The sequence below is a fragment of the Entamoeba invadens genome (genome assembly GCF_000330505.1).
Source record: "Entamoeba invadens IP1 unplaced genomic scaffold scaff_1105074724539, whole genome shotgun sequence".
Lineage (NCBI taxonomy): Eukaryota > Evosea > Mastigamoebida > Endamoebidae > Entamoeba > Entamoeba invadens.
In genome coordinates, this window is record NW_004440352.1 from 7906 (window position 1) to 30928 (window position 23023).

The 23023-nt window shown below is 24.8% G+C and overlaps 1 protein-coding gene across 1 annotated transcript; it reads left to right on the forward strand.

The window, feature by feature from the left end:
- Window positions 1-5800: 5800 nt before the first annotated feature.
- EIN_392090 (hypothetical protein) lies at window positions 5801-6487 on the forward strand (the record flags this gene model as incomplete). Its single annotated transcript, XM_004256451.1, has 1 exon — window positions 5801-6487. The coding sequence occupies one exon, from the start codon at window positions 5801-5803 to the stop codon at window positions 6485-6487; it is 687 nt and encodes a 228-aa protein (XP_004256499.1).
- Between the last annotated feature and the right edge of the window lie 16536 nt (window positions 6488-23023).

Sequence of the window (23023 nt, forward strand, 5' to 3'; positions counted from 1 at the left end):
TTTTATATTAAATAATTATATTAAAATATTTACATTAATAATAGAATAAAAAAATTCAATAATATATAATAAATTATGAACTAGTATTATTTTTTACAAGTTAAATATGGTATTTTATGTATTTTAATAAATTAGAACTCAATAAAATCATTTAAATGAACCCGTTTAATACAAACAATTTAAATATTTAAGGTTTTATGAACACAAAGTTATATTTTTTGACTTTAATAATACACATTTAAATAAAAAAATCAATTAAACAAATGAACGATATAAATGAATTAAATGTGTTGCCAAATGAAAAAGATTTTAGTTTGTGTCTATGTTCGTGCAATCTACAAAGATGTCAACTTTACTTTTTGCCTTCATAATCACAAATAGTTGTTAAGCGAAAAAAAATATTGTTCATACAAAGATAATCGAAAAATTCATTATAATCATTATTTGATCATTGATGAAACCCGTGCTTTAATTGCTTTATTCAAAAAAGCGAACAACATATCACATAAAATATTTTTATATTCAAAAGCCAACCCAACCATTGAAAATAACAAACATGATCTTTATGAATTTTTTTTAATGGGCTAGCTAAGATGAAAAAATACAAAACAAAATTTGATGATTTTGATCAAAAACACACAACAGAAAAAATGAACCAAGTCACTACTAAAGAAAACCAATCTGTATATATTATTGTTACCGATCATATGAAATGTATATTAAATCGGATACAAAAATTTTAAGTTATACAAATACACTGATACCATCAACAAATATCAATAAAATTAATAAAAACGACACTTTGTATAACAAAAGTGAAGAGAGTGAAATTGACCAAATGTTGATTAATGAAATTTTGAGCGCTGAAAGATTCTTTGAAAAACAGAAAAACAAAGTGCTGATTAGTACCTATAATGATGTTGATGTTGGAGATGAATTATTAAATGCACGTTAAACATTCAAATGTGTATTAGAAAGCACCAAAAACAATAATTGGAAAAGTTGTACACTTTTGAAGATGGTGATTTTTTGTATATGATAGAATTGCTTACAAAGAAATTGATATATATATATGCAGTTTTAGAATAATAAAAAGGTTTTTTATGATCACAACAATTTTGTATTAGAAAGTTATTTTGTCGTTTTTGATTATTTATTTAGAAAAACGTGTAATATCACTGATATCAAAAACTTAAATCTGTCAAAATTACGCAAAGAAAAGGATGTGATTATGTCATAAACGGTGAAATGGTTTAAGCTCGTCTAAGTGCTGAACAAATAAGAGCATTGAAGCGGTGTGCATTAATTAAACACACAACATTGAGTAAAGAATCTCATAAACCAAAAAATTGGCTCGAGTATTTAAAGCCAATGAAATAGAGAAAGAAAAACTTAAGGCCGAAAATGTGGGGAAAATGTTTAGCAATTTTCATTGACTATACAACAAAAACGAACAATAAATATTCTGTGTGATGTTAAGATTGGTCAAAGAAAAAAGTGTTATGCTATGCCTCTTATATTAAATCAATATAAAGGCGAAACAGATGCAAAAACACTTGCAAAATGGATCATTAGAAAAATTGAAATTTTGGGGTTGAACACTTATAGAATATTGCATTGTACTATTGATGGAGCTGCTACTTGTGCTGGATTAGATGGCGGGATCACAGTTGAAATGAATAAAGTGATCGGTGTAAATGATTTAACGGAGCTTTCTTTGATAGAAAATGAAATGAAAAATTCTTGGTGTGCAACTTACAGAGTAAATTTGATGTGATAATTACTTGAAAATTAGAAATAATTGACTTTTGAGTTTTTGTATTTAAATTAAATAATACAATAAAACTGTTTTTCTATTTATTAAAAAAGGTAGAATAGTGACATTGAGTGAGTTATACTGTAAACATGAAACGTTAAAGAGACTTTCAAAACAAATTTTAAACAACCCATTTGTGCATTAATCCACCCACTTTACGAGTACTTATTTAATGCAATTATTCATTATTCTTAATTTGCAAAAAGAAAACCAAAATGCCTCCACCCAGTATAGACAATAAAACTTGGTGACACTGGAAACACCAATTGATGATTAATGTGTACTTTTTATCAATAAAACGTTTGAATAACAAAGTGGTGGTAGCAATCGATTGACCTTATTTAATTGATAAATTAAAACTTTTAATTAAACTGTTAGTAAATCATAATTTTGTTTTATATTTTTGGGTTAAATTTATTTATTTTGTTGTTTATTTAAAAAAAAACTAAAAATGAATAATAGATACAAGCAATACACTATGAAGTTTGTCCAAAGAACCAATGTATGAATAATAAAAAAATAACACTAGAAACACAATGATGATGAACATTTTTTTGCTTTTAAAATAATTAGGGTTCAAAATGAAATTGTTCTACGTGTTGGTATTCAACAAAATTTTCTCCAATTCTTGGGTAATTTAGTCTTAATTCACACTTTATTTAAATAAAATAAAACTGTACGTTGGCAAGTTTCGGTTTTAAACGGGTTTCTTGAGCAAAAAATACAAAAACAAATTTCAAGACAAATAAAATTTAACTTGACCTTTAAATAAAAAAAATTTTGGTTAGAAAAGTGTTACTACAATTTTTATTAATTAACAAATGACTATAATGATATACAATAATAATAGTTACATTTAGTTTTATTTTGTTTTAACTTTGTTTCAAAACAAAATAATTTTGTTTCAAAATAAATATAATTGTACCAAATGAAATCAAAAGTGTTTCAAAATAATATAATGTATCAAACTAATACTAAAATGTATCAAAATAAAATAAATTTGTTTCATAAAGCTGTAATTTTGTTTCAAAATAATATTAAAAACAATACTTATAAAACTTAGCTAACTTGAAAAAACAAAATAAATTCTTTTGGATATATACCAATGGAATAAATTGAAGATTTTGTATCCCAAAAACGGTTGTTTATCGGGCTTTTAACAAAACCTATCGAAATACAAGAACTTAAAGAAAAACTCACCGAAGAAAAGTTGAAAACTGATTCATTAACATGCCAAATGACACACATAACGAGGATCTTCACGTTTTTAATGATTTAATTAAAAATCAAAACGCAAAAAGACCATACGTGTTGGTTACGAAAAAAATAACGAATTCTTTTGACTCATCTTTACGAAGAAAATGGAAAAGGATTGTCTTTGGTGTGGTTCAGCCACAAAACTCGAATAATCATACCATCAACTCGTGTCTATCTCAACAAATTAAGACAAGGAATTGATATATCTTCAGAAGTGAAACGTGGTAGAAAACCAAAGTACACCAACGCACTTCTTTAAAAAAAACTGCTGTTATGCTTTGTCAAAAAAACATGTCACTTAGAGAAGCCAAAAAGAAGTTGGCAGAAGAAGAGTTCAATACGGTGTTAATATCATCGCTAATGCGCTATACAGAAAACGAAGAAAAAAATGAAAGGTATCGAACTTGACTTATTGTCTTTTACAGAAGTAACAATTCGAGGAAATACAGCAAATACAATTGACAACAAAAAGCTTCGAGTATAAAAATTAGCAGAGTTGTTACAACTTTAAAAAAGTGGCTATGCTATTGTCTTTGTTGATGAGTCTCATTGGAAGGTTGGTAATGTCCGAACAAGAAAATGGGGTTCAAGTGGAAAACCCACTTCAGAACGTCAAAATTGAAAATGTTTAACTTGAGTTGCGTCAGCTCGATATCTGAATCAGGCGGCAAATTTTGTCGAGTATTTAACGAAATAGTCAATGGTGAAATGTTTAGTGCATTTTTTTAACTTCTTGTTGAAAATTATGTTGCTTTATTTGGAAACATAATCTTTGTAATGGACAATGCTATTGTACATAAAAAATATCATCTCTGCAGCAAACACTATAAAGTGTAAAATGTTGTTTAATGCATTTTATTTTCCAGAATGCAATCGAATAGAAATTATTTTCGGTATTTGGAAAAGTCGAGTTGGTAAATTACCAAATGAAAATTTATTTCAAATGTTAATGAATATGGCCAGATGCTTCGAAGATATCGAAAAAGTGAGTTAAGAAGATGTGTTAGTCATTTTCTTGGTCAAGTATCAACTAAAGTGATTAATAGAAAAGACCTCTAATGGAAAATGTTAATAAAATTGTTTTTAATATTATTTTTAAACAAAATTACAGCTTTATGAAACAAATTTATTTTGATACATTTTAGTATTAGTTTGATACATTATATTATTTTGAAACACTTTTGATTTCATTTGGTACAATTATATTTATTTTGAAACAAAATTATTTTGTTTTGAAACAAAGTTAAAACAAAATAAAACTAAATGTAACTATTATAAAGTCAATATAACAATTATATAAAATTGTTGAAAATGTTAAAATGTTATCAATTATTTGTTGTAATAAAAAAGGCGCAACAGTTAAATTTACAATTAAAAAATTAAACAATTTTAGCATTAAAGTTTTAAAGTAAAAATGTTATTTATAAAACTAAAATGCATAATAACAAAAATAATTGTTCAATTTTTTGGCTTTAATTTTTTGGTTGTTATGGTAGATCTTTTTAATAAAATCTCAGATCTCGAGATTTTGTAGATCGCGATTAGTTGTAAAAATAAAACAATTAAAACAAAGTATGTTTTTGTGTTAAAAACGGGCAAACTTCATTTATTATGTCAACGGTTGCGCACCCTACTAAATACAATTAATTTATGAAATTGTAAACTTTATAATACTATAACACATGGTTATTATTGTTTTGAAATAATTCAATCTATTGTCTAATCAAATATAAAGTTTCATCAAAATATATTTATACTTTTATTATTATTTATATTAAAAATTATTATAATATATGATAATTACTTTTTATTAGTCTTATTTATTTAATTATAATAAGAATAAAAATAAATCATTAGTAAAATAAAATTCAAACAATGAGTTCATATTTGAAAACATTTTAATGACTTAAAAAACGTTTTTTATATTTATAAATTTATAAAAAAAACTCAAAATTGTTATTATCATGTTGTTTTATTATCATAATATATCATTTAAGCTTAGTATAAAAAACAACTTTTATTATTTGAAACACTAATTTTTGTTAAAGATGACCAAAAAGATATTTGATATATTTTGATATACTATTTAATCAGTTCCATTGTCATAGTGATGATTTGACTTTTGTAAATACAATACATAATAACAATATATACGATAATTACAATTATTTGTTTGTAAAGACGAATTCTATTCAGTTTGTATTTAATTTTAACAATATTGTGATGTTTGGTATCAATCAAATCTGACTTGATACTGTTTGTATTTTAATTACAAATAATATCGTTTTTAAAATAAAATAAAAGATCATTAAAAGTTGATTGATTAATAATAATTAGATTTCGATTATCATTTTTTCAACATCAATATGTTATTTTAACTAATTTCATTGCAAAACATTATTAATAATTCTTATTTCAAATTGTTTAATATAATAATTTATTATTAAACAATAATAATCTTATAACAACCATATAACAATGAGTGAAACAAATGACTTGATATCCCAATTAAGTCAACAATTGCAAGAATGTATGGCATTCTATTCAAACGAACTTTATAAGAGAGACCAACGCATATCCACACTTGAGAAAGATGTCGCCGAATTAAAAATTGTAATATTAAATACACCATCTACACTTGTAAAACAAAGTGAACATTCTTCTGATCACAAAGAAACAACATTCAGCAAAGACGCGGATGACAAAGCTGTTGAATCATTGAGCAACATGTTCCACACCAACACTTGTGATATTGAGAACCGCACAACATTCACACTTACCAGGCTTCTCAAAAAGCTTCAGAAAACATTTAAAAAACTTCAATTCTCCGTCGAGCCAGAAATGTCGTTTGTACAACAGAAAAGCACGTTTACAAAGCAGACAAATGGCAAAGAGGCAATTCACTCAACTGGATTTTGGCGCAGCAAAGAACACGTTTTTGTGAAGCACACCAAAACATCAGTCGTTTTTGAAAGAACTCCAATTTATTACTTTGAAGTCACTTTACAAGAAATTGTAGCAAAAAATATTGGACGTTCTATGGTAGTTTCAATGGGCGTTTCAGAAACTAATTTGAACCTTCCAATTTGTAGAAATCATGTTGGGTGGAAAGAAGGCGCTGTTGGAATGCACTCGGATGATGGGAAGATGTATAACATGAAAGGAACAGGAGAAAATATAACTGAAATATTTAAAAATGGAGATGTCATGGGATGTGGGTATTTGGCTGATAAGAAAATGATATTTTTCACAAAGAATGGGCACTTCTTGCTGGCTGTGTCATATGATAGAAGAAGGTTTAGACCATCAATTGTATGTGATGGAATGGGTGAGATCGATGTCAATTGGGGTTTCAAGAAGTTTGAATTTAATTTCGATGATATACCTGAACAAAATATCGAATTAAACATTTGAAAATAAGTCATCGTTTAGTACTTATTATCTATTCAAAAAATTTGTCGTTATTTAAAACAATATAATTGTATCATAATTATAAATTAAATCAGTCACAAATTGTATTTGTTTTGAATATAGTTTGTTAAAAAGCAAATATGGGATATTTAATATGTATTACTATTATTATAACTATTACAATAACACATTTAATAACATAAATAATGTTAAAGTTATTTAGTAAATTTTACTATTCTAGATAAATATATATTAGTTTACTATTTAAATTAATAAACAACTTATAAACACTAAATAAAAAAACTTGCAAATGACATCATCACCTTTGGCACATCATCAAAACCATTTTTTTTCTCAAATAGATAAACATGTAGCGTTTGTCGACGACGTAACAAAGACCCTTCAAGAGCGACTCAGTTTGGCTGAAAGTGCTTTTGACCTCCTTGATGAAAAAGTCCAAAGAAAAAACAAAATTATAAATGATCTTCAAATGCTTCAAGAAAAACTTGACGACATTAAAGAAGATGACGATATAAATTTGATAGATCTCAACATAAAATTATTAGAAGAAGATTTTAAATCCAAAGAAAACGCATTTTTGGCGCAGAAGAAAAAGTTGAACGACTTTAAAGACCAAAATTTTTTAAATATGTTTAAAGAAAATAATATCACTCACAACGAAAAAAAACGACTTGAGTTATTAACCGGAAAGAATATTTCTTCTGTCATTTTTGATAGCAACAAAGACGATTGGTCTTACATCAATTCCACATTCAATAAAAAGGTCTATCAACAGCAAAATTTGCTCTTTTTAATTGAAGATGATAAGAACAACAAATTTGGCGGAGTTGTATATGATAAAATAGTTAATAGTGATGGATATACTTCTTCGTCTTCGGCTTTTCTGTTTTCGTTGAAAAGAGATGGGGTGTCACAAAATAAAAAATTTGGAATTCAAAGCGGACAGAGTTCACAAGCTTTTGATTTGTATAATAACTCGTATAATGAACTATTTGTATTTGGACCAAATGACGGAATTAGTGATATTGTAATTTACAAAAAAGGGAAAGAGGGAAGTAAATGTACCAAGTCTGGATACACTGCTGAAACGGGAGATTTGACTGACAATGTCAAATTTACACCAAAGAGAATCGTTGTGTTCCAACTCGTTTAGTTTTATGGGTCATTTATAACTCATATCAATTAATTTTATTAATTGATTCAAATTATTTTAGTTTTTTAAAAAATAGTCTTTGTCTTAAAACTAGAGTTTTTTAACGTTGTCACTTTTGAAAAATATACACAACAAAATTATTAAAAAACGGGAATCAAATAATAATTCATAAAAACCATTAAAAACTGAAACAATGATTATCTAGCGTTTCAAAAAAACTCCCAAGATATTCCATGATCACCATATAAAGACCAAGAAAAGATGTTGGAGAAAAGACAACGTTGAGAAAATGACTCTACAAACAAAAAACATTTATTGTGAATCCAACATTAAACGTTGTTATTTTATTAAAAATATATAAATTAAAAAGTCAATTAAATAAACTTATTTTTGATAATCACCAATTTATATAAAATGTTCAATATTTTGATAATTTATTAGTTCATTTTTTATGTTAAATAACTTTAATTTTAACAACAAATATCAGTAAACTTAAATATAACATTTAAATGTTATTAAATAAAAACACAAACAAATCGATCATAATTGTATAATATCCCAAATTTACAGATTATATTTACATTTTTTTTATTATTTTTGTTTTTCAGGTTTTATCAATAAATGTAAATGTTGCCACAATTATTAGCTTTTACACAACAAAAATGTTGAGTCACTCAAAAGTAGATGTTTTTTTAAATGTACATCTGTTTCAAAAAATGTTAAAATATGGTCTGAAAAGTATTAGAGAAATTTGTTTCAAATGTTGTATTTAATTGAATACGATAGAAATTCCACAATGTGACTGAAATTGATTGGCAGGCATTTGCCGAGTGTACACAACTCCAAAAAGTTGTGATATCAAAGTCACTCATAACATTAAATAGAAAAAGTTTAAAAATTGTTCTTTCATGACTATAATTGAATTTGCGTCAGATACTAAGTCAATAAAAGTATTCAACCGTCTTGCTTTATTGACTGCGTATTTTATAAAATGTATTGATATACCCGAGGGTATAATTGATATTTCGGATAATAGTTTTCTACGATGTACGTGTCTCTTCGAAATTCCATTCACAGTCGAATCATTTGGGGTTCAAAGTTTTTATTGCTGTTTAACTCTTGAAAGTATTGAACACAACCAGGCGTTTACCAAAATTTACACAGTTAATGCCAAAGCCCAAAAATGCTTAAGTGTTATTTTATAGAATGTTTTTTCATTTTTAAGTCTTTTTTTAAAAAAATAAGTTTATAAGGGAACAAGTTAACATTAGCTCTTTGTTTTTTATAACCAAAAAGATGCAAAAATTAATTCGCCTGGTTGTGATAAAACTGGTTTAATGATTAAAATAAATTGGTTGATATTTATCATATTTAAACACTTTGGTTAAACACATGTCTTAATTCAATCATTCTGTTCAAGATGTTCTAATTAACAAAGCTTGGCAAAATACATTAATTATTTTCGATTTTTTTTAACTTTTGTTCTTTAATTCTGAAAATTTAAATATAATAGACATTGTTTGTTTGATCTAATATCAAAATATAATATAATTTATAAACTTGTTTGTTTGATAAGTAAAAATGCCTTTTCCAGTAATCGAACCAGGATCCCCACCTTGGAAGAATGTAATTCTGCCCTTAGACCACAAACTCTTCTTGTACTTTTTTATTTTAAATTAACTACTATGATGTGGCGTTTGTTTTAACGAAAAAAATATAACATTTTTATTTATAGTATAAAACCTCCATTAATTGCATTAAAAATATACTCGAACATATATAGACTATAAAATGACTTCGTTTTATACTCATCCGACTGTTTTTGTCGGATTTTTTGTTGAAAAATAAAATAAAAAAGTTTGGTTGGGGCTTCTCTGTGACTTTAATACTCTTCATTCATAGTTCTATTTGAGAGAAAAGTAGATAATAATCAAACTCTCCAGTCTTAACAAAAACTCTATAAATTTCTTTTAACCACTTTTGTACACAAACGTATTCTTATACTTCTCCATATCCATCTCAAAGATTAGCACGTTGCTGTTCTTCTGATTGTGTCAAAGGTTTACGGTGTCCGCAACAGCTTCAAAACGAACTGTAAAATAATTTGTTGGAGCAACACTGGTATTTGTAACAGATTTTCTTGTTGTAAAGTCTTCATGCTTTTTTAAGAAATTTGTTTCAAACGTTGTCAAAATTTCAAAGTCCATATTAATTATGTCAAGTAGTTTGACCACATAGTACTTTCATTTACGTCGAGAATTACAACTTGGTTAGGAAATGGTTGTTTAGCATTAAATTGTACATTTGACATTCCACAATTAATTGGTAAAGGTAAGTTGACAAGTTTTTTTAAAAAAGAGCTTTTTACAAATTGTTATAATGGGGTGTGGTTCAAGTAATTGCATGATAGAAAGTACAAAGGTTGTGACTAATTTAGTTTGATTCCATTATAATGATTCTCTTTCACAAATCAGTAGTTAAATAACAACAAAATTATCGAGGAAAATAACTTTTAGATGATATAAAAACTTGCAATTAAAAATCTTATTGGGCTGAAGGAAATAATTGCGAGTTTTTGATTTATTAAAAAAATTGTATTGATTGATGGTTATTTTTATAAAGCGTGTGTCTGCTCGCATCACCAATTTTCAAAGAAGACATCCCAACAATAAAAACCAATGAAAGGTTCGAGTACTTTACAGTGAAAAGAATGCCGAAAGTGTTTATTGTTGTAAAAATCAGTAACTAAATTATAATAAAATCAGTTTGGAAAAATTTAATATTATTAAATTTATATTAATTATTATTAATTTATATATAATAATTTATTAATAATTAATTAATAGTTTATTAATAATTTATTAAAAGAATATATTTTTATTAATAATTTATTAATATTAATTTAAAAAATAAAAAAACAAAAAATGCACTAACTGGGACTCGAACCCAGGATCTTTAGTTTGGAAGAAAAAAACTGCTTATTAGGACACTTAGTGCTTCTTATTAAAATGTCAATTCTATTTATATTGATACTTCAAGTAATTAGATGACTATTATTAAAGTTATAAAATTAATATTTTTAACTAGTTGTTATTAGTTCTGTCATTATCATTATAAATACTTTAACTATTTAATATTACATTTCTCTCTTTCTTTGACGCTCACGACGCATCTTATTTCTTTTATTTTTATTTTAATATTATCAGTTTTATTAGTTTTATTTATTGATCTTTTATATTGTTTTACGTGTGTTCGTTAACATGTTTTTGAATTGATTAACATCTTTTTTTTGTTTAGGTCGCGTACTTAATGAATCGTTTTATTCGTTGTTGTAAAAAAGCTTGTTTTTTTTGTTTTTGTGTAAATTGTTGAATATCAAATTTATTGTTTTTGCATGTAATTTTTGAGTTGTAAATAACAACCAATGAAAATCGATAAATAAAGTAATAAAACAAATAAGGTTTTCGGACTGTCTTTAGGAAAAATTTTAAAATATTGAAAAAATATGTCATTCAATTTAAGTTTAAACCAGGCGTTTACAATATTATTATTGCCGAAATTGAGGTTTTATAATGTTAGAAATTATACGAGATGATTAATATTTTGGTAATAAATTGTGAAGTGAATAATTAGGATTGAGATTTTGAAAATTTCTGGTTTGAACATAACTTTTAATTTTCATGTTTAATTCTTAAATTAATAAATGTTTAATTGTATTCATTTTTCATTAATAGTTGTATTGTATAACAAAAAACATAATTTTAATACGTTTTAGTACATTAACAATTAGCATTATAATGACTCAAAAAATAAACATTGTTACTTAAAATTTATAACATTTTAATTTATTGTGGAAATATGTTCTTCCATAATTAAACATGTTATTTGCCATTTAAAATTTGACAACATTATAAATAAATATAAAAATGTTTAAATGCATAATTTGTTGTGTACTAAACAGCACAATTAATAATAATAAAACAACAATAGTATAATTTCAAAAAAAACAAGTTGTTAACCACTATGGTTCAATTTGTTAAAATAATAAAATCATCAATTCGACAATAATAAATTTTTCTGAGTTTTAAATGCTTATATGTATTATCTTAATACAAACATGGTTAGTTTATATATAGTTGTATATGATGTTGTACCATTTATTATGTGTTTTTATTTTAAACATATTGTAAATTATGTTATCATACATATTTGACCATAATGTTAAAATAATTACATTATTATGTTTTTTATTAATGTAAATTGTTTTGATGTATCTTTTTATTACATGTCGAATTACAAACTATTTGATTATAACTTTAATACATCATTTTGTTAATATATAATTTTAAACACTTCAAAGTGCCAAGTTATGTTTATTAAAGAGTTGTTAAATAACAATTAACAATTGTTGATTAAAAAATAACACTTTAAACATATATTTGTTTATATTTTTGTTATATAAATTTTGTTTTCGACGAATAGATAGGTTTATAAAAATATGTATGCATTTGCCGGTACTAAAACCCGGTTCTACACTTTGGAAAAATGAAAATTTGCTTTTAGACAACAAATACTTTTAATTACTCAATGTTAAATATATATGTCGTATATTATTGTTTATAAAATGTTTTTATGTTTTTAATATATTAAAAAATAAATATAAAGAGCACCAGAAAACTGTCGTACAGCAGAAAATAGTCGTTCACATTGTTTTATAGTATTATTTTGTATAATTTTTGGTTTTTTATTTTTTCAACCCAATTTTTATTCCTGATTGTTTAGTCATATTTTATATGTGAAAAATAATCACGATTTTTTTTGGTTTGTTTAATACTAAAATCATAAGTGTACGAGTATTTTCTGTTGGTCTTTAGTAATGTTTTGTTTTGTTATTTATTTAAAATGTGCAATAATAATTATTTTGTTTTTTTATATGTTAACTTGCCAACACACAACAGTATAATTTAAAAAATTTTAAATATGTAAAGTATGTTGACATGTCATCATTTTTTATGAATTATAACTGTTTTTAAATATTTAAAAAAAACATAGCGTTTTCTTTGTAAATGTTTTAGAATGTCTCAAAAACAACACACCTTTATCAAAACAGTTTAAAACTTAAATTAAACAACCAAAAGAAAACAAAAACTTTAAATATGTAATAATCAATAAATAAATAATTTACAACGAATAATACGAAAAAACATGATTTGTTTTAAAATGATTCAAATGATATGATTGTTGTATGATTTTTGTCTTGTGTGAAATTATTTTGCTTTGAAAAATAAAGTTGAGTGTTATTCATTCATAAATATATACGATTTGTAAATAAAACATTAATCTAAGACAAATTTTAATACTTCTCATCTCAATGTGTTTTTATTACATCAATACATTTCTTATTTTTTGATTTTTAACAGTTATATATTATAAAGTGTTATTATTTTGGTAATGATATTGTTCGACACCGATTTTCAAAGTAAAATAAAAAATTACTTTCAAGGCAAATACTAAAACAAATGCCAAAACAACAATAGTGTTATAAATAACCATTTTTTATACAAATTTGATGTTTCTTGTCGCATTCTATGTTGGGTGTTTTGGTAATGCTATTATTTTTTATTTTGATCGATTTAAGAATACTTTTAGTATTAAGGGATTCATGAGGATTGTTAATTTTTCTGAGGATGGTAAATATCTTAAACATAATTTCTTTCAATTTAGATTTTTTTGCCTAAGATCAAAAAGGTATATTTTGAAACACGTGATTTTCTTTAAAAATGCTATTTATGGATTTTTTGAAAGATGATTCTTTCAGTTGATTTTTACAAAAAAATAATCTATTTCTATATTTTGATTTACCACAAGACTAACCTTGGTTTATATTAACATTTGACAGACATCGAAATTACCAAAAAGTCGATTTTTAATCAAAATCACAAAACAAATTAATCAAACAATTTTTAATCTTTTTCACAAAAAATACAATTTATTACAAATCAATTCATGATATTTCAAACAATAAAAATTGATAGCAAATAACGTATTAATAACGTATACTCTATGCGATGACAATTTATGTATTTGAGCAAATTAAAACGAGAGGTTTTGGATATCGATAAAACAACGATTGATAAATAAACAAATTTGTATAATTATTATTTTTGTTTTAAACGGTTTTATTTATATTTCAAAACATAAACACACAAGAAATAAATGTTTATTTTAATATTTTATACAATATCAATTCTCAATGAAAATGTGTTCAATTTATTAATCAATTTTATTTATTATTTGGCGTTTTTGTTGTGTTTTGACGATTTTTGATATAATCAATTAACAAAACTCACTTTATAAAAATTCTTTGATAATTTTATTTATAGAATTTTAAATCAATAATGGCAGTGCTATAAATATCTCTGAGGATGGTAAGTCGTGTAACAAACAGACTTTATCAACACAGACTTAAACATTTAAAAAATGAAATGACGTGTTCCCATATTCAAAAATAGTAACTTACTCAATATACATTTCAGATAGATGTAAAAGTGTAAACTTTCTATTTCTGTCATCCTCAGAAAATAATTGCCATCCTCAGAACTGTAAATCTGTTTAAAACACAAGTTAATATCAAAATGAAACAATCATATTAAAATATACACAATATGATTAACTTTGTTATTATAATAAATTTGAATAATTGCATAAATTACAAAATTATTAATAAATTTGTTATTTTAAAATCACATTTTTAGAAAATCAGTGTTTTCGACTTTTTCAATTTTCATTTTGATAAAAAAACAATTATCAATTTAAACGTAAATTTTAATTATTATGTTATTAAGACGGATTCGGAAATAATATCAATAAGTATATAATCATTATATGAACAAGTACAATTCATGTTTTGTTATTTCCCGTCTCAAGTTCGCGAGATATAATTATTGTTTTTGTTTACTGATTATTGTGGCGATTTTTTTGATTGTATTTAATTTTTTGGCATTTATGACAAATTATTACCATTATTTAAAATTTGAACTTTGACTCAAAATATTAAGTGTAAATTATAACTTGAGTTATGAAAGTGGGCCTTATGGGGAACTGAACCTTATGGATATATTTTTTGTATCCTCAGAAAAATATTTTTTAATAAGGATAGCTTTAATCCTGAGGATACACCTTATCCTCAAGAAACCCTTAAATAAGTATTTTTAATATAAAAGGTAAAAAATAATAAAAAACTATTTTCCTTTGAAGTTTTTTGTTTTTAATCACATGTTACTGTTTACACAATTAGGCCCAATGTCAATGTTAAAGATGAGTCTGACGCAATGGACATTCGTGCGGTAGTTCTTGTCCCGATGAAAGGCATTAGTTTTTTTTTCGACACGATGTCTAATTAAATACTCTTGTTATAAATCATTCCAAATTATTGTTTGACTGTTTATAATATCATAGAGGTATAAACGAAGTGAAGATGAATTTAATTAAATTTGAGATCTTTTCAAAAAGCCCAATGGAATGTGAACTTTTCTCCAAGCGAATGGCTGTACTTCACTGCTTTACAAACGACTCGAAGCTTATCAACTATTCTGTTAATTTTAAGTGATGGGTATTTGAAGTCTTTGTTGTTGTTGTTGTTGTTGTTGTTGTTGTTGTTGTTGTTGTTGTTGTTGTTGTTGTTGTTTTCATTGACGTAGAAATGCTTTACTTCAAAAAACTTAAGCACATATCCTTTGTGACAAGTAAGAAATTAAGTACACGTTTTATTAGGTGTTTTTCATCAACTATAGTGAGAAATACTCGTTTTTGTTGTACAACTTCATCATAACTTTGTAATTGACACTCCTGGGTTCTAAATCAATTGCACCAATGACTCATTTTCAGACACCAGCAAAGAATTAACCAACACCATATTACTGGGCACCAACAACAGGCTGATACACTAACCCAGCAACACCATTGAACATTCCACTTGAAGACGACTTTGACCCATTTCTCATTCCTTCTTCTGTCGTTTTCGCACAGCGGTCTGCATTTCTCTTGTCAATGTACGCCTGATCAAAATTTAAAAAAGCAACAAAAGACTTTGACATCCCAGAAATGAAAGATGCTGCACCACGAGTAATGTTCTTAGCTTGAGATCTGACACTCCTTGCCATCCTATGCCCAAATAACCTCGCTAAATAATGAGATCCTGTTCTAGTTCATAGAAGATGTCGTGACATCCAGTTGAGATGTCTTTCAGTTTCCCTCATTTTTTTCTAAAAACGAAGAAGATGATAACTTAATTTACGATTTGTTTGTAATATTATTTGTTATAAAATTGTTTTAATGCTGTGTCACTGTTGATATTCTCTGTGTTTAATTCAATTGGAGAATATCTGATGTTTTTAATGAAGAGCTGAGTGCATGTAAAGATGCTGTTGCTGATGTATAAAATGAAGACCAGCCGATTTTGTTGCAAATTAAGTGAAATAGAAAAAATAATTAATTGTAACACAAACAATTTGATGAACTCGGAGGATTTTGAGTTCAGTGAAGGAATTTTTTTGGGTTTTTGGTGTCGTTGTAAAAAAATAAATGTAATAAACTTGAAGAAGTCATATAAACGTGCAATAAAACCATATTTAATGGTAAACTGACACATTGATGAATGAGAAAAAAAGAACGTGTCTGATGTTTGATTTTAGATAACTTGTGTGGAAACGTAGAAAGAATGTAAAGTAGTTTTTAAGAGATAAACAAGGACTTCATTATTACATTAATTGTGTCACAGTTAACTTGAATACTTCCATCACACACTACTTTTGAGTACTTTGAATCTATTAGAACATTAACATTGACACTTAAAAAGCTGGTGTTACACAAATAATCTTTATTATTGTCAATAAAGTCCACACCAACATTTGGAGCTCTAAATGAGAATGTTACTGTGGGAACATGTAAATTAAATTTTCCCATTTTGTTCGTGATTGTTTAAAGTAAACAGAGTTCGGTTTTTGATCAATTTTACTTGATTTGTTGTGATAAAAATAATTTTGATTGTAGAAATAATCATGTATATTTTCATATACATGATTTGCCGACTCCTTATGAGCCGGCCCATCGTTAAATGCCAATATTATTCATGATTAATATATTAAATGTTTGACAAAAAAGAAACAACCTGTATTTTTATCCAAATATTGTTTTACTGACCAAAGGAGGAAGGCGCTTAATTCATAATAATAGTGTATTGCAGTTAATATTTTTGAATGTTTTTTTGTTGCTTATTTGCAAATGCCAATCAATGTTGTGTATATATGTGATTTGATTATCTTTTGTTGTTATCTCAAAGAGATAACAAATTCGACACATGTTATCTTATTATTACCATATTGAACATGTTCTGTTTCATTTGTCATTCGAATGCTTGATAAATTGACAGTGTCGTTGAATTTTAATTTGTTCTTAATATTATTTTTTCACAGTTAAAATATATTTGCAAATATTGGTAATTTTTTCAAGCTTATAATAATGTACTTGAATTGTTAAACTCCATTTGGTCATATAAATATAATATAGAGAAACAGTCAGATAATCTTCAGTTGTCATTCTTTTAATTTGATATGTTTATTTGTCAAATTCTTGCTTTAAATATTAATTATTTTTTCTATTTTTATTTTTCGTATTTTTTTTCAAAAACGATAAGATAAACAATTTATATTATGTTGTAACACAAAAAATTTGCATCTTTATATGCCATGTTTTGATTTCTTTGAGGTTTAATTTCGTATTCAATGCACACAATTTGTTTTATTTTTTTAAGAAAATATAATTTAAAAATATATAATATAAATGTGCTGTCTACCAATTAAAAATAGTCAATACAAAGCCATTGTGTCTCTTTTTTCTTTAGTATTTAGTCTATTTATTGATATTTAAGGCGACCCTGGAGATCCATCAAAATGCTTGGGCTGACAATAATTATTTGAAGTCAAAAACATACGTAAAATAATTAAGAACTTGTAAAAAAAGGTTTGACACGCATTTCAAATAATTATAAATATAATAAAACAATTAATTAATTATTTTTTACATTAAATAAATTGATTACAAAAAAATTATTTGGTAAACAATAAAAAAATAGTATTTCTTTTAAAATATTCATATTTAAACAATTGTATTTCAATTTAAAAAGTAGTTTTTGATATTCACACATACAGTTACCAATATGACAAGACATGGAATGATAAATAAATAATTAACAATCATGTTTTAATGTAATTGTTGATGTAAACATAAACCAAAGATAATAATTGTTTTGACATATTTTTAATTTATGAATATATCTTTTATATTTATAAGGGTGTGACTATTTTAATTGTGTAACTACATTAAAAACAATTATTTTTTAATAACTCACTGTCGATAATAACATGTAAATAACTTTATTTGATATATATAATCTTTTTAATTTATTATGTCTGATTACACACATAAATAACACATTATGGAAATAACATCACATCTGTTTTTGAATAGTGAAATAATAACATGATAATACAATTACTTTTAATGATTGTATTTTGATAATTAAAATAAAATAATTCAATTTTATACTCTAAACGCTCATTGTAAAAATGGATAAAATTATTAAACGTGTAAACTTTTTGAGTGTGTAAACATATAATTTCAAACTAAACAAATACAAAATATTATAGTATAAAAAGAATGTGAATGGTTATTTTTAACTACTTGTTGTTCACAACCCATTTGTACATGTTATGAATAAATAAATTATATATTTACTGGTTAATATAACTGACAATTATATGAAGTTTGTTTATAATAAATAATCAAATATACATGTGAACAAATTATAAATGTTGATAATAAACCAATTTGTTTTTTAATTACATTGGTGTTGTCACTTAGATACGATTAAATATATTTTATAAATTAAATAAAAATATTTAATCTTGATATTAATATTTAATTTGAAAGCAATTGAATTGTTATTAAATGTTTGTGTATTACTTAGATTATATGTGCACCGTATTATAAATCCAAAAAGACAAATATTTATGTTCTAATGCACTTTTATGTATGATCTAGAGAAATAACAGTTATTATAGATAAATATGTGTGGAATTGAATTTTAAAATAACCATGAAAGTGTATTCATTTTTGTTTGAACAACTAAGTTAATGTACCACAACAAAGAACTGAAATCAAATTTATTTTTATCATCTGCTTTTGCTTTTTGATGATAATATATTTATTTTAATATTTTATGTATATATGTGAGAGAGCAACAAGTTAAAAGCAAAAATGTTTTAAACTGTGCTGTTCTAGTAATTTTAATGTAATGATTTTAAGTTCAGGTTTAATGTTACACGTTTACACACTAAAAAGTTATCCCGTTTTATTTTTGACAATTTATCAAAATGAAAATGTTGTGATTAACAGTGAAACCTTATACATCATCTGTTGTTATTAAATTATTGAAATTAATAATCAATACATGTCTCTATTATATATAATAATAAATGTTGTGGTGTTACTAAGGTATATATGTTTAATTATGTGTTTTTACATGAATAACAAGAAAACTATAGTTATAAAAGAATAATAGTATATAACAACTCTCTTATATGTTATTATCAACAAAAGTTGTTGAATGAAAATTGTGTACATCGACGTAGTTACACAATGAACTTGATGATAATTGTTTATTTTTGTTTTAATGAATATCATAGTCATTGCACAAAAGTTATTATTTACAGTCAATAAAATCAATGTAATAAACAACTATTATTTAAGTGGATATTTAATTTGAGAATTATTATAGTATCAACACTGTTGTATATTTGATTTTTTTGTTTATTTGAACGTTTGATTGCGTAGATAACTTTGTTATGAAAATTGATAAAACAATCTGTTAAGGTTAATGATGATTTTATATAATCAATTCAACAATGTGTAAATTCAGAAAAAAAATGTGAAGTTTTAAAAAATATTTTTTTGTTATTTGGTAAAGAGGACAGTTAAATGCCGATTTACAAAAAAATAATAAATTCGACCCAAAAGATCTTGGGATTACTTGGGTCGTGACAATCTCGAAGGTCGCCTTTAATTTAATTTAAAAATATGTGTATATTTTTAAGTTTAAACAAAAGTATTATTTTTATTGTTAATTGCTTTGTTAATGAAAATAAATAGCAATGTTATTATGTAATGGTAGTATTAATTGGGTAGTATATTTTAGTGAATTTCAATGTGTTCACTAAGCTATTTTTGGTTTTTTGTGATATTTTATATAATTGTATATATTAAAATAACTAAACTGTTTTCAAAACTCTGTACTGGGATGCCCCGATTTTTTAGACAAATAATTTCTAAATAATTTTTCCTTTGCTTAATCCTCATTTTTTGTTATAAATATTTACTCAAAAAAAAACAAAATAACGAACCTGACTTTTTTAAATTTTACTTGACAAATAAATCTTCCACCAAAAATTTACTTGAAAAATATAAAAAACAAACTTGGGATTAAAATTTTAATTACCATAACACAAATTTTGCCAAAAACATAAAACACAACTTTATAATTAAATGTCCATGTTTACAGAATCACCAAGTCGTGTTTTGGATAAAAATGAAAAGTACTAATGAGTAAAACAAGCATTGAGAGAAGATAAATAGGTTAAGACAATACAATTGAAAAGTTTTTTAATTTTTGAACTGTTTATTTTATTTAAGACTGTTTTGATTAATAACATTGATTGTTTAAATGTTTGTTTTATGTTATCGATTACTTTTTTAATTGTTAAAATGAATAGAAACTTATTATTAATTTAAGTGTTGTATCATTTGATGCAATAAAGTCCTTCATTACATCGTTTGTTTATTGTGATATTATTGTTTATCTTGTGTTTGTTAGAAATGGGTTGTTTACTCACGTTTAGTTACAAAATAAACCACTGACCAAATAACGAACCTAGAAAATCGGGGAAGATTTACCCAACATTTGGGTGATTTCCCGATTTTTTGTTCAATAATTGAAACTGTATTGGTTTTTTAGTGTTTTAAATTGTGTACCGTTGTTGGTTCAACAAAAAGGAAAATAAAAAATAAAACAAATAAAAAATAGTAAATAACGGGAAACTAGGACAAAGGGTTTATATAAATTTTGGAAACGGTACAGAGTTTTGAAATACAGTTTATATTGATTAGTTTTTATATTTTGTGTTTTTTTACTTGAATTCAAAAGTCAGAGTTTCCCAAGTGTCTAAAAACGGTAGCAGATTTGATAATTTTTTGTTTTTGTCATATCAAAAGAAATTTTATTAAAAAAATCATTGAAAAAAAGTTTGTTGGTAAATTCTGTTTTTTTATTAATTGATTTAAAAATAAAAATGAGCGAAATTCCTATTAATAAGTGGTAATCCTAATAATAATACCCACAAAAACAACCAATCAATTTAAAATGTTGTTGGATTGTTTAAACAAAAAATGATGTAAATTTGAGTAAATTTAACTGTAAGAACGGGCATGTGAGCTACAATTTTATTATTATTTCTAAAATAAATAACCAATTAATTTATTAAATTATTATTATACCAATTTTAACGCAACAGATAAAAAACAAATCAATTACAGGATTGGCAACTCAAGAATCAACTAAGTACCACAGCCCACGCGTACAACATCGTGTACTTTATTGTGGGCCGGTAGGCCAACATCAAAACCTTTCTCGAATTTTGAAAGGTTTTTTATTCATGTCAACTATGTTGTTTATATTTGTTCTCAGTTCGTTCTTTTATAGCACAAATTACAATTATAATTATATTTTCTATAATTTATTATTACAATTAAGCAACAATGATTATTGCAATCACAATTCTGGTCTCGTTTAAAACTATATATTATAAATTAAAACAATTAACATAATTGGTTTTCATTTTATTAAAAAAAAGTAATTTGTTGTTGTATTTTTATATTTACAATTATATTGTTTTTCAAATGGCATATTTAAAAAGATTAAAAAACTCATTTAAATTTTTAATAATTGTTATTATATACATAGTTTTTTTTATTTTCAATGGTATATCTTAGTTGTTTTAATTATTCTCAAATGTGTTTTTATTATATATAATTTAAATATAAAAAAACATTTTTGTAATTTAGTTTGGCAATAAGTGGTTTTTAAGCGAATTTGGTGTTTTTATTTAAATTTAAATGTTTTGAAATTCAAAATATTTTACAATTTTTGTACATACAAAATCGGGATTTTTATGCTTATTATTCTACCAATAAATTAAAATTTTTTATTTTTACATTAGTTAAATAATTAATTTAATTACATATATTTTATAGTAGTTTCATATAAAACAGAAAAACTATTTTTTAATGATTAATATTTAGTTTAAATAGTTATCTAAAATAAAACTTTAGGTTTATTTTTGTATTATTATTTTGTTCAAAGGCAAAACAAGGAAATATGTTTTTGATGTTTTGATCTTTAATTTATTTAACAATTTTGAGAAGGCTTGGAAGAACCAAAAATAAATCAAATCTGCTACAGTTTTTTTGATTACTTTGGGAAACTCTGCAACAACTCTTTTTATTTGTATTCTTTCACTTAGAATTTGCCACAAAATTTTTAGATGATATCATATTCTTGGTTTATACTATCTTTACTTTGTGATGAACAACTTCCAATAGATTTAAAATTTGCAATATAATATAAAGAAATAAAATATTGGCTTGTAAATATGTTCACATTAAAAACACTCATCCATAGTAACAGCAAATCAAAAGACATAAGAACTTTTATTTCTATATTTAGCACTTCTGGCCATATATATTTTTAAGTAAAGACCTGCGACATAAAAGGGTGTAAAAAACCCGCTTTTGATAATTTAATAGTAAAATGATAATATGATTATGGTTTTTTGTATAGTTTATTTTTTTCCTTTTTTTCGATTTGATTCAAAAAACAAGGTTTACAAGAGTTTTTTCGACTTTTTCAAGATGCAGATGTTTGTAATTGAAATTAGTTTGTTGTTTTTATGTAAAGTATAGGCTTGATTTGCCGAATGATAAAAGGAGGAGCAAGAAAGATTGACTTCGAAACTGTTCGTTGAAGCCAAAATAACCAAAAAACAACTCAGAATTTATCAAATAAAATGAACTTTTTATTAAATATTTTTTCAATTTTTTGCAGAAATAAAAAACTCAAAAACACTAACCCGCGAGTGTACCTTTTTTTCACACCCCCTTTCACTCCTTTATAATATTTTTTTCAATTTTTTAATCATCCATTAAACAAATACTCAACAGTCAAATCTATTACCTTTCGAGCAACATAGTAAATG